The following is a 12,431-nucleotide window of genomic DNA, read 5'->3' as shown; positions in this document are numbered from 1 at the left end:
ACCCCTCATTCTTTTATTATTTTCTGCTTGTTTCCTGTGCTTCTAATCTTTCACTCTCGTTTTTCCTCCTCCTTACTTTCTCCTCATCTTTACCTCACTCTACCGGTTTTGCCACCCTCTTTCATCATCTCCCGCTCATTTTCCCCCACTTTTTCCCATCTCATCACCTTGCCTCCTCTCCCTCCTCCTCCTCTCTTGTCTTTCTCTGTTTTTTGTCCCTTTTCCTCGTTGCGTCCTGATGCAGAATGGAATGTTCTATACTAGTTATGTAAGTACTTATCTCTGTTTAACGAGCTGCTCAGACACGTCCTCTCCCGGGTATCTTTCTCTTCATCTCTTTCCCTGTCACCTCTTCTTTCACTTGCATTCCCCGGAGACGCTTATTTAAAAAAAATAGAGAAAAAAAGGAAGTTCATTCTGTTCTTGCACCATTATCATAAATAACCTTCTCACCTCTGTGATAAAAAGTAATAGTCTGCGCTGCTTATGTAAGCAAATTGATGTGAGGAAGTTAGAACAAGGCGCTCCTTCTCCCTACTAAAACCTAAGAGCGCCATTCTTCTGGGTGTCTTTTAAAAGATCCACGTCTAATTTATTTGTCAGCCGTTCATCGGGTTATTATCCACATTTTTCTCCCCCCTCAATCAACAAATCCCATGAAACGGAAACAAAACGGCAAACCGAGCCACTCTGAGGCGCTTCAGAAGTCTGTTATCTCTGTGGCTGAAATGGCGACGTTATCTCGGTATGAAAGGAAAAACTTCATGTGCAGCAGAGGTCCGGTCCAGGATGCACAGATCAAAGTATCGCAATGAAGGATTTAACAACAAGTTACTAAATGGTTGCAAACAGCCACAGAGAGTCAGCTCTACCGGGTTTTTTTCTCTAATATAAACAACACTTTTCAGTTATTAACATCGATCTGTGTATCAATTTGGTCTCATTTGTTGCTTTTAATGACCCTCAGGCCTGATTTAGACCTAGAGGTAGAGGTTGTGGCGTAACCTTTTCTTTTCACGTCTTTGCTTTCATGGGTAAACAGACTGCAGTGAACAGGATTTATGAAAAGGTTGTACATTATATAAAGAAATGGCCTGTTTTGCAAGCATACTTTCAGATACTTGCTACCTGCCATTTTCATAAGTGTTGAAGCTTTTTCTGATGATAAATTAATCATACTGCATCAAAATAATTAATAAATGACAGAAAAGTGCCTGTTTTTTCTGCTCTAAAAGTTTTTTTTCATCAGGCAAAATTTAAGAAAATTAAATAAGAAATTTTCCTAAATTCATAAAATGTTGTTTTAATGAGCTTACAGAAGATTCTGTCATTTTAGATATTTTTTTCACAAGTTAGTCCCAGAGTGTTTCTTTCATTTACTACAGCAGTGTTTCTTTGTCATGTAGAGATTTGCTGTTGCATTTAGACGACTTCTTATATCCAGATGTCTCAGGGATTCAGTGTGTAGTTAAATGTTAATAAACTACACTGACAGAAAGAGGAGTTTCTTTGGTTCAGCTTTGAGATCGAAATGGGAGCAGTATGTGTTTGCCATCGCTACTTTACAGGTCGTTTACCTCTTATTGGCTGCTCTTGCAAACAGAAAGCTTAAGGTATATCCCACATCACTGACATAATACAGAGTTAAGAATCAAACACAAAACAAAACTAGAATATACTATAATAGCTCCTCTTAACTCTTGCCCCCCATACAGTCGGCATCTGACAACCTGCTCTGTACCCTTAAAGACTAGCTTTGACACCTCAGTATATCTCAGTTAATACTTGGTTTAATGATCATTAGAGTAGTTGAAAAATAACAAAGAGCCTCTTAGTCGACTTTCAAGGGGTAAAGAGTTTAAACACCCTGCAACAGAGCAGCAAAATCCAGCTGAAATGAGTCCCTGATGCACCAAGAAACATCTTTTTTTTTTTTTTTTTTTTTTTTTAAGAGATGTGCAGGAAAAAAACGTGTTGAAGTAATTCTCAAACCAGCTAATTCTTAAGGTGTTATATTATTTCAGCCTTTAACTCCCACTGACAAGCCAGCAAGAACAGAAATTGCCTATGGGGATTAATTCAGCAGCACAATAATAGGAAAAGAGGTGATGGGTCCCTGAGCAGAACAAACTAAAACAAACTTTTCACCTCTTACACGGTACGACACAGAAATTCTGCATGGTTCAGTCAGCACGACAGAAACATCAGCTTTAACCAAACAAAGCTCAGAGAGAGAATATTAATAAAACTGCTCATTACTGTCCCCGAGAATGAAAATACACAGTCTGTGACTCCAGCGCAGCTGAGATGACCTCCCATAATCCATGAGACAATAAATAAATCATAGCAGAACTGCATGAGACATCACAGGTAACACGAGTAAGCAGCTCGTCACGCTTCACGCATGATAATCGAAACTCCCACGTCTGAGATTCTCAACAGAAGGGCAAGGTTGTAACTGTCTGTGCTGGTTGGATATTCAAAAACGCCATCAAAAAGCATTTTCCCTTTGCTTTTCTTTTTTTTTTTTACTGTGACTGAGACTGCAGGCCACTCAAGGTCAGAAGTCTGAGTTTGCATTAGAAAGCACAGAAAGAAGAAAGTTGCTTGTGCCGAGGAGATGGCAGAGGGAGCAGCAGAAGTTCAGCTGTGAAAGCTGAAACTTGGGATGAAAGATGCAGAGAAAAGACAGCTTTCTTTTTTTTTTTAAATTTAATGCGCAGATAGGCAGGGAGACACGCTGGTGAAGGATAGAACAGCAGGCGGGAGATTGAGCATAAAAAGACGGATACAAACTCATGGATGTGTCACACGATGCACCGAGGAGCTGTCGGCGGCGTAAAGATAGATGGACAAAAACACCGGTTGAGAATCTGCAGCGGTGCATCGACACGTCTCACCTTCTCTGCTTTGTCTTGGGTTTCTTTTTGTTTTTCTGTTGTGTTTTAAAGAAGTAGGGAATAAAAATGATGCTCGCCGTCATTTTTGCACAAGCAGCCGTGAAGACAGACAGGAAGCAGAGATGGATGGTTTGCAAATTAATGAGCGATTCGGGTGCAGAGGACGGTAAAGTCAATTTCATCTTTAATCAGGGTTCAAATGCTAAAACCACAAACCCACTGATCAATTGCTGAACGCACAATAAGATGGATAAATTAAAGCGTCTTTTTTTTAATCTGAATTGGCTTCTTTTCGTACAACTTGTAGTTCACTTTGATTAATGCTTTTGAGCAACTGTCACAACTCGCTCTACAAAGGCGAGAACTTACTTGCGATTGATTATCTCCTGAGGGCGGTGCGCAGGTTCACCTTATCTGGCTTTTCTCCTGAGGGCGTCTTAACCAGAGTATACACTGAGCAAGGTCTTTGCGCTTTGTGAGAGATCTTCAAAGTTGGTCATTTTGAGGGTCTTGCCATCGAACGTGGAAAATCACCACAGAGAGGTCTTAAATGTTTTTTGCAAGGATCTTTTACCTCACATCCACATTTAAGTCCTGGCAATGACACTGCAGGGCTGAGACTGCGGTTCTGAAAGTGGCAGCCATCGCTCAGAAAGCTGTTTGACGCTGGAAAAATAACAGACGGACAATTAAAGTAGCAGAAGGCTGGCTAGCTTACTTGTTATCTTCACCAAGGAAATTGTGTTTTTATTTGTTAACATATATAGAAAGATTTAAAATAGTCTCACATTTGACCTTTGACCTCCCCTTCAAGTTCAATAGATTGGCGTGAAAGGTCAAAATGATAATGATGGTATATAGAGCTATTTGTTTCTGACTGCTGTTGTTTGTACCGGCAATATATTGGCATACAGGGAACGATGGGGATTCTAAATACTGTGTTACTTTTGACCTTCGACCTCTTCAAGGTCAAATCAGGTCAAGCTTTTTTAAAATGTCTTGTCTTTAAAACTTTGCGTAAAAAATCTTGCTGCCTTTGTTTGTATTGGCAACATTTAGAAAATGACACTGTTGTAAAAGTCACATTATAGTTTGCATCCAAATATCAGGACAGGTTTGACCTCTGACCTTTTTTTCCTCTTCAAATGTTTTATATCTTTAAATTGCGTGAGCTGCCCGGTTAGTTAGAAATATACTGCAATATTACCTGTAAACACAAACTGATATTACTGTTAATACTGCGACCCACCTCCAGTACTTTCACAGCCCACCAGGGGGCCTTGGCCCACACTTTGGGAATCCCTGCTCAATCCCCATACACACCATTAAAAGTTAGTGAGCTGACTGCTCTGTAACCATCTGTGCAGAAGCTTCTCACTCGTGGTTCAGGTGGAAAAGGTCAGGTAGGCGTGCTCTTCACTGGGACCACCCATCTTCTTCCTTTTATAAATCACTTTAAATCTTCAGTGTTCAGATGCAGTTTTCTGAGTATTTTAAATGACTTCGGCTCAGTTTTCATAAGTTTTAAAAAGTCAAAAGCTCGCATAGCGCGCACAATCAAATCAGATCGAGTGAGGTGATAAATCATCCTGTGGAGCAGTCACATTAGTTTGACTTAAAATTAAATAGGCACATCAGATGTTCTCATTTCATCAAGATAATGCAAGTAGGGGAAAAACTCAATTTTACCTGGAGCCACTTTTTTTTTTTTTTTTTTTTTTTTTTTTTTTAAATGATGAGCAAGAATATCTTTAACTTCAGCCAAAGACAGCGCATGAGGCACATTAGAAATAATAGAAACTGAAAGATATTCCTTCTCTGAGTCAAATCTGAGCTCTCTGATTTTATGCACGGGCTGTTAAACTCAGTGTGTCACACTGACTTGTACTTACTGTTCATTATCTTAATATCTGTCATAAAAGACAAATAAATCAACTCGTGAACACGCCTGATGGTTATGTGTCACATTTTTTTCAGATGTGTCAAATTAATCCAGAGATTCTCCACATCTGTGGGAACTTTTCACGCATGAAACTGTCTGTTTGCAAAGAGCAGCGCGTCACAAAAGAGAAAGTTAGACAGGCCATGAAAGGAGAGGTAGCAAAAACAGACACAAAAAAAATCATGCAAAGCTACGCTGGAGTCCGAGAGTCAACGTGCCTCATTTGAAATAACCACAGCAGGTCCTTTTTATGGTGTCGGTGCATAAATAACAATTAAATGATGATGCTGGGGTGGTTGTGTTTTTGCCAATAACAAAACTAAACCCACAAGTGCACTCACTTAATTCATGTAGCTCATCATTTTACGTAAGCCTGCTATGACTTTCCCATGCAGCTAATTGCTGTGTTTAATGGAAATATTTTACCGGTCTCTCTCAGCAGTTTGATTGAGGCTTTGTAATTGTGTTAAAAATGCCGCGGTTGTCTCATTTACGATGATGGATTAGGTCTGTGAAGGCAGCTGTTTTTAATGGGTTTTTGCAAACAGTGGGGTGAGCGGGTGCTGACCTGCAGCAGAGCAGGCAGTCACGGCTTGTGATGAGGAGAGTGCAAACGCTATAAGGTGTTCCCAAAACCCAGTGAGGTGCTTCCTGGTTGTGTTTGACAGACATCAAAGTCGTATGGGCTCTGTCAGTAACTCATCTGTTGATATTAATACTCCTCTACTGTTGTGCAAGAGGCACGCCGCCCTGCACCTGCCCATATCATCTTGTAAACTGACTTCCATCCAGGATATTCGCCGACACGATACCGCAATGTACCGCAGACGCTCGCGCCCATAAATTACCAATTTGTCAAGCAGAAGTCGGGCGGCGGCGACGCAGACACACGTGGGTTGTAAACGATGGCTACAAATTGCCCGTCACATCGAATTTGAAGCCTGTTCAGCTGTAGTGGATTTGATTTGCAAAGTGAGCAGGGCAGGGCCAATCACTGTGCTATTGAGCCACCCCTTTTTAAAGCAGTGGTAATGATTGCACTCAGTGGGAATCCACTAAGTACCCCTACTGCATGCTGCGTTATTGTGCTCCTAATGTGCACATACTTGAGCATTAAATGTACTCTCCTTGCACATAAAGTAGGCTTTATTGTGAGGTTTTTATTTTATTTTATTTTTTGAAGGCTTGAAGCCGTATGTGACAAAAGCCATGAAATGTTTGAGTCAGGTGCTTTTGTTCTGATAGTTGACACCTGTTTTCTGTTTTTCTGCCAGGCTCCAGCTCCCATGGCTTTCCCCATGACCACACCGCAAGTGCCTGTGTATGGAATGGTAAGCATGCACATATTAACATATTCCCACACATGCCTGGGGGGGCACTGTCGTAGATTTATATGGAGACTAGAGCTGCAAGTCTGTATTTGTATTATTAATTAAACTGTGTGTTTTCAAATGTAGCATAACTAGCGTGTACACCCAAGTTTGAGAGCAAGGGGACCAATGTTCACATTGGACAGAGAAGACAAGAGGAGTAAATGAGTCCATCTATGTGCGCTGTGAACGACCACCATTGAACCGAGGGGGTGGCCTATGACAGTCTGCCACCTACCATCTAGTTTTGAGATCCCTTCCCAGGTGCCTGAACCCCCACTCACAACTTGGGTTATGTGACCTCAGTGGGTCACATGATAGGATGGGGCAAGGTCTCACAGTGGTTTCACCTGAAACCTCTGCTGATAATGACCCATGCCCTCTTTCACAGCTTGGCACATGTGATGAGACACATGTTTAACCCTTTAAAACCGGTCGGAGCGGGCACGCTCCATTTTGCATAACTATTTTAAAATCCCTGTAGAACCGGAACCACGTTAAGCTAGCACAATAATTTTTTTGGCATATGAAACCGGAGTTGTTGTATTTACATCTTATGCCATCAGTTTGTCCTAGGTCACGGTTTCCTTCCACATATAGCTTTGCAAAATTTGCATAAAAAGCACTTGCAGCAACAAAAACATAATATTCCAGAAACACGCTTTGCTGATCCGATCAACTGTTCATAACACTTTCTACGTTGGAATAGACGTCAGCGCGAACTATCGTATGCCTACCTGCCCAAAATCAGAAGTGACATTTTCGCGGAAAATGTAGTTTTTTACCTTCAGGGCCTTATAAGCCTGTACTGGTGTTTTTAAAAGTCACATTTGGCTTTGTGCTTTTCTGTATTGTTTCTGGGATGCTTAGAACTTAAATTGCACTGCTGGAAATAGTTTATTTTGATGCACCTGCTGTTTTCTTTGTAAATTTGCATTGTAATATTTTCATTTTTCCTGCAGTATATAAAAAATTGGTGTATCTCAAAAATAAAACTATGAAGACACTCAAAATTTCCTTTTGTTAGAAACTATTTTGTGCAACTTTTTTGTATTTACAGTTTTGAGGGATAAGCCTCTTAAATTTCTCTAACTAGAAATATATGTTAAATTTAAAAAAGCGATTTTCAATTTTCTGTAGTTTATTGCACTTTTTTGCAATTTATATAGTTATTATAGACTTAATGCATAGATATTATCAAAATTTGGGCTATAACGGTTATATTGATGTATAGCAACTTCCAAAAATGGCACTACAGCATGTAAAATTATAAAGATAACTCTCGCGGACTTGGTTCTATGGTAGGTCTTAATGGGTTCATAGTGGGTCAACTCCCAGGAGGGTTTAAATGCCTGGGACTTGCCACCTTCTGGTTTTAGACCTAAAGAAGCTTATTGGATGAGACGTGAAACATCTGCACGAAATTTAAAGAACTCCAGTCACCTTATTTTCCTTACAAGGCGCCAGTATGTTCAGCTGCTGAAGACTGTCCCACTACCTAGAGTGTAATGTTTGGCACACTTCACCTGTAAAACAAAAGGAGTTTCACCCTCAGATTAAACACAATGAGCTTGAAAACAGACTTTGTTGGGTGATGAAATCATTTTTAAAATGATTGCTCCGTGCTTAGCCACCGCTGAGCGGCTGGTTGTCTTGTTTCCATTACTGCGTATAACAAAATATTTTTTTAAAACCTTATGTCTTTCTTTCTTTAATTTTTACTTTGCAAACATCTCTCTGCATCTTACCTTTGTCCAGGTTCCTCCCCAGATGGGTCAGATGGGTGGGGTACCTGTGATGGCTCCTCAGCCAATGATGTACAACCAGCCTGTTCTAAGACCCACTAACCCCTTCGCACCCATGCCCGGAGCCCAGGTAACTCTCATACATTTTTAACATCTTAACAGCTGATTACTTTTAGGAAATTAAATGACGGGATTGAAAATGTTGGACTCAAAGTCACCCTGACCTTAATAATTTGGCGAGGCTCGGTGTGTTTGTTTGGCAGTGTGTTAGCAGGATTACTCAGAAAGTTTTGAATGAATTTGCATGCAAATTTTTCAAAACTTGAGGCTTGAACCAACTTAGAGAAGATTAACTGCTAATAACAGAGCTGCTCTTATTATGATTACAACATCAGTTTAAATTCTCACGTTCTTTGTGGGTGGCAAAACAGGAAGTTCATGCAACAACATGCTCTTACCAAGATTTCTGTTTTGATCAGTGACACTTTATCAGTTATGAGGTTTTATGAGTTGGTTGTGGATTTTGTGTTTTGTTTTTTTGGGGGGGGTTTTAGAACCAGTTATCAGCCCCTGGTGTCCATTAAAAAGACATTAAAATGAAAATTTTAAGAATTTTAAATTCCTCGTTGGCCTCACTGTACACGACCAGGAGCTCCATCCATTTTATGCCTCTTACCACTGGTACCTACTTGGCTTTACTTGAATCAACTGTGTTTCAGTTGTTTTCCATTATAATTGAGTACCAGCTCAATATGTGTTGGGTCGTTATAGCAACGCTTCCGCAAGTCTATGACATTTATAAGCGTCGCAATCATAACGCAACAATGGAGGACGTCGAGGTGATGGTGTTGATGGTCTATGGCTTTTTGTCAGACTCGACACCACGATTCTGGTTTTTGTGGAGCCATTTGAGTCCTTGCAGAGCTTCAAAAATGGCAGTTTTTGTTTTCAATCTCGCTACTGAGTGACCAATCGATGACATGCAGTCTGTTGACCTCACATTTTCAGACTGGAACCTCGGCCCATCAGGTACTAAAAAGTAACAGCTACTACCACGTAATTGAAAATCGTAAAAGTCGAGTCGAGCTGAGAAGGTACGAGTAGAAAAGAGGCATATTTTCTGTGAAAATGGGCACCTCGTGGGCACAACACCAGATTTAAGGTCAACATTAAAGAGGTGACTCCAGGATGCTGGATGGCTAGAAATTTGCAACACGACTGTAAAACGGAAACACTGAAATAGAAAGACAAGCACAGGTAGTTTGTGAAAAATAGTGAAAAAAAAAAAGGTTTGTTTTTCCCCTGATTCCTTAAAGAAAATCCTCCCAACCTGTGACACAGATGTGTCGTCTTGAGTCACCCACAGAAAACCTGAGAGTGGCAGACTGGTTGAAAACAAAACCAGCAGTACATAAATAACATTTGGCACACAAAGTCATCTCAAAAGCAACAAATGCATAGAAGACAGGGTAAAGAATGATCACCAGGTCAACTGTGTTTTCATCTGATAGCTTTTAAGAGGGCCGGGGAAGTTCAATTATTCAGCAATTTTTAGAAATGCTGGTATTTTTCATAGAAGTTTGTTTGTATTGTTTTTTTATCTCGTTTTATCTTGCCATTTTTCCTCACCCTCAGTTTTTTTTTGTGTAATTTCCCATTGAGAAATTCTTTACTGCGGTCAGAGCAGAGTGTCAGAGGGCTTCTCTGTGATCAAAACAAACCGTTTCTCCTATCATGTTCTCTCTCTTTGTCTGTTTAGATGCAGTTTATGTAATCCAGTCAGGAGGGGAAGCAGAGTGCCAAAAGCAACATACATACAAACAAACAAACAAACAGCATAAACAAACACAAGAGGATGATGATGAGATGGACGGAAGGATGATTTGCTCAAGCTGAAACGACAGACTGACACAAGATAACCGGGCTGACACCAAAAGTCAAGTTGGAAAGAGGAAGAGAAGATGACGAAAAGGATGGACTGAGCGATGGCAGGGGTTCGATGGGGAAGATGTTATCCTGGCTGGTCGTTGTCTGAAACAACTCTTTGCACCTGTGTGTGTGTGTGTGTGTGTGTGTGTGTGTGTGTGTGTGTAGCTTCTCTCTGTTTATTGTCTGATTTGTGTTCCTATCGATGGAGTGATGTTTCAGGAGAGGGAATAAGGACGAGAGAGAACGACGGGGAGGAGGGAAGAGGGGATTCAGGAAATCCTACCTCTAGTTTTCAGTCAGGCTAAATGTGTCTGACTGCTGTGAGAGTCTCTGCTGCAGAATTAGCTTTATTTCATACTGGTGCTATTTTGTCCTCTGTGGGTCACTGCTCGCCTGCAACGGCAACTTTGGAGCACTTACGAGAAGACAAGTGTTTGTTTTATTGTGTGTGTGTGTGTGTGTGTGTGTGTGTGTGTGTGTGTGTGTGCTCAGCAGTTGTTTCAGACAATACCTTTGCCACGGACCTCCTCTCCATCCCCACCCTCGCTCCCTGTCTGCGTCCACAACCGTCCACTTAGCAAGAGATTTAGTGGCAAATCCTCTTCGGTGTGTTTCCTGTAATTTTCCGCTTTGTTGGGATATATTTGTATTTTTCTGTCAGTTTTTCTTCGCCAACTTCTCCTGAATGTTATCGGGGCTTGTACAGCGATTTGTTGAAGCATTTGTTAATAGTAATTGAGCGTTTGTTGTTAAGGGTTTTGAGCTAAAGTCTTTGTTACTCATACAGCATTGTTTTTCTCCACGTAATGCTACAGATACACACAGAAAGATGGGAGCTAGCAGGCACAGCATGCTAGCACTGTATGAAATTATGTTTTAAGGCCTAGTCACACCAGAAAGTGACACAGCAAAACTAAGCTAATAGCAGTTAGATAGTAATTTGGTAGTTTGGGATTTTTTTTTGTTATCCTTTGTTTTTCTAGTGGGTAGTTTATTTTTTCTAAAAATTATTATAGAAATTTAGTTGAATAAATTAAATACATTGATTAAAGAGATCTGTTAGACAGTAAACTAAAGGTTTACTGAAAATACAGCTGTAGTATTTTGAAGTTTTCACTCTGAGAAACGGTAAGGAAAGGAATTGTGCACGTAGCTAATAAGTTACAACAGCATGAGGTTGGCCTATGTTAAACTTATCCAGAGCTGCACCATTAGCAATTTTCCTTAAGTCACTAAGCAGTGCTGTTTTCAAACGAAAACTCCCATTACTACATACAAAAATAAAAGATCATCCAGGGCATCAGGAGACTGGACGCTTGTTTCTACCACAGACAAAATGTAACAACTGCCCAAAAGAGACTAAATTCTGGGCTATCTCAAAATTTTGAATTGCGTATATTGTAGTTTCGAGATGCATTACTCAAAATGTTGAGTTATTAAGACAAATTTTAATCATGGTCGCTGTTTGCAACATCCTTGAATTTTGAAGGACAACTTTGAAGAAATTATATCCGTGGTTTGTTGACTTTGGAATAAAGGTGCAGCTGCTGTGATGGGCCAATGGAGAGGAGCAGTCTTACACCTGAGTTTGACTTTTACAAGTTAGACCCTGAAGTCAAAGATGCTCCAAAAAAATGGCTCAAAGTTATTTATTGACTCTCAAACTTGTTGTTGAGCTCAATAAAGGGTAGTCCAAAATGTAGAACTTTAAGGGCATCGGAACAAAGGAGGCCGGACTTCCTTCAGGTTTTTGAAAGGGTTAGCGCTAAGTTTAGTTATTCCATAAATGTTAGACAGCAGTACAGGAATAAATGCTCTAACAGGCTTCAGAAGAACCACCCTTCTCCCCCAAACACATCCTGGTGGCAACAGTTTTCTATCAAAGATCACAACAGTTAAACTTGATTTAAAAAAATTAGCAGACATTTGCTGTGTCAAACGTTGGTGTGACGAGACCTCCAACTGTACATTGTGTTCAACTTGGTGGTCAGTTTAGGAATAGGTAAAGTGTATTTTTGTTTAATCTCTCACTGTTAATTAGCATTGTTAGCCTGTGGTTTGTTGACTTTCTGCCTCAGTTGGATCTATCTGTGTGTATCTGTTTTTCCTGTCTTCTTCATCAGCTCATCAACCAGTCTTTAAGGATTTGAGCTTTGTTTCATTAGGTACAACTTCTTGGCAGATCCACAGTATGTGCCAGTGATCGATGACAGCGGCACAGAGTGAGTTAAATGTTACTGAATCAAGTTGAATTCACTTTTAATTGCACTGAATCAAAGTGAGTGGCTGTAAGTGCGACACTGAACCTGTGGCGTCTCCCTCGCTCAGTGGTTCCAAGAATCTGTGGGGATCAAATTTGACTCTTCAGCTCAGCCAAAGCATCCATCCCCATGAGTTTGACTGTGGGTGTATTTATGCATAACGACTTCTCGTGTCCACGTGTATCCTTACACATTTATGTGTACGTATTTTCTTTTCTTCATCGAGGGCTATTTCTGAGGGTCAAATTTAAAGCCAGACTTGATCCGATATGTTTAACACAAAA

The 12,431-nt window shown here is 40.4% G+C and overlaps 1 protein-coding gene across 6 annotated transcripts in view; it reads left to right on the top strand.

Moving 5' to 3' along the window:
• LOC113019101 (phosphatidylinositol-binding clathrin assembly protein) overlaps positions 1–12,431 on the top strand; it is a 112,010-nt gene extending 99,579 nt beyond the window's left edge. For 5 of the 6 annotated variants that reach the window (XM_026162627.1, XM_026162624.1, XM_026162625.1 and 2 more), the window contains 4 exons: positions 245–268; positions 6,117–6,173; positions 7,971–8,087; positions 9,717–12,431. In XM_026162627.1, coding sequence (XP_026018412.1) covers positions 245–268; positions 6,117–6,173; positions 7,971–8,087; positions 9,717–9,731 — 213 coding nt within the window. In that variant the 3' untranslated portion in view covers positions 9,732–12,431. The remainder of the gene's footprint in view (positions 1–244; positions 269–6,116; positions 6,174–7,970; positions 8,088–9,716) is intronic. The other variant, XM_026162626.1, reaches the window with a different exon arrangement.

Source organism: Astatotilapia calliptera, chromosome 3 (assembly GCF_900246225.1).
Source record: "Astatotilapia calliptera chromosome 3, fAstCal1.2, whole genome shotgun sequence".
In the NCBI taxonomy this organism is placed as follows: domain Eukaryota; kingdom Metazoa; phylum Chordata; class Actinopteri; order Cichliformes; family Cichlidae; genus Astatotilapia; species Astatotilapia calliptera.
Note: the sequence above shows the minus strand (reverse complement) of the source record. Positions and strands in the feature narration are given on the sequence as shown.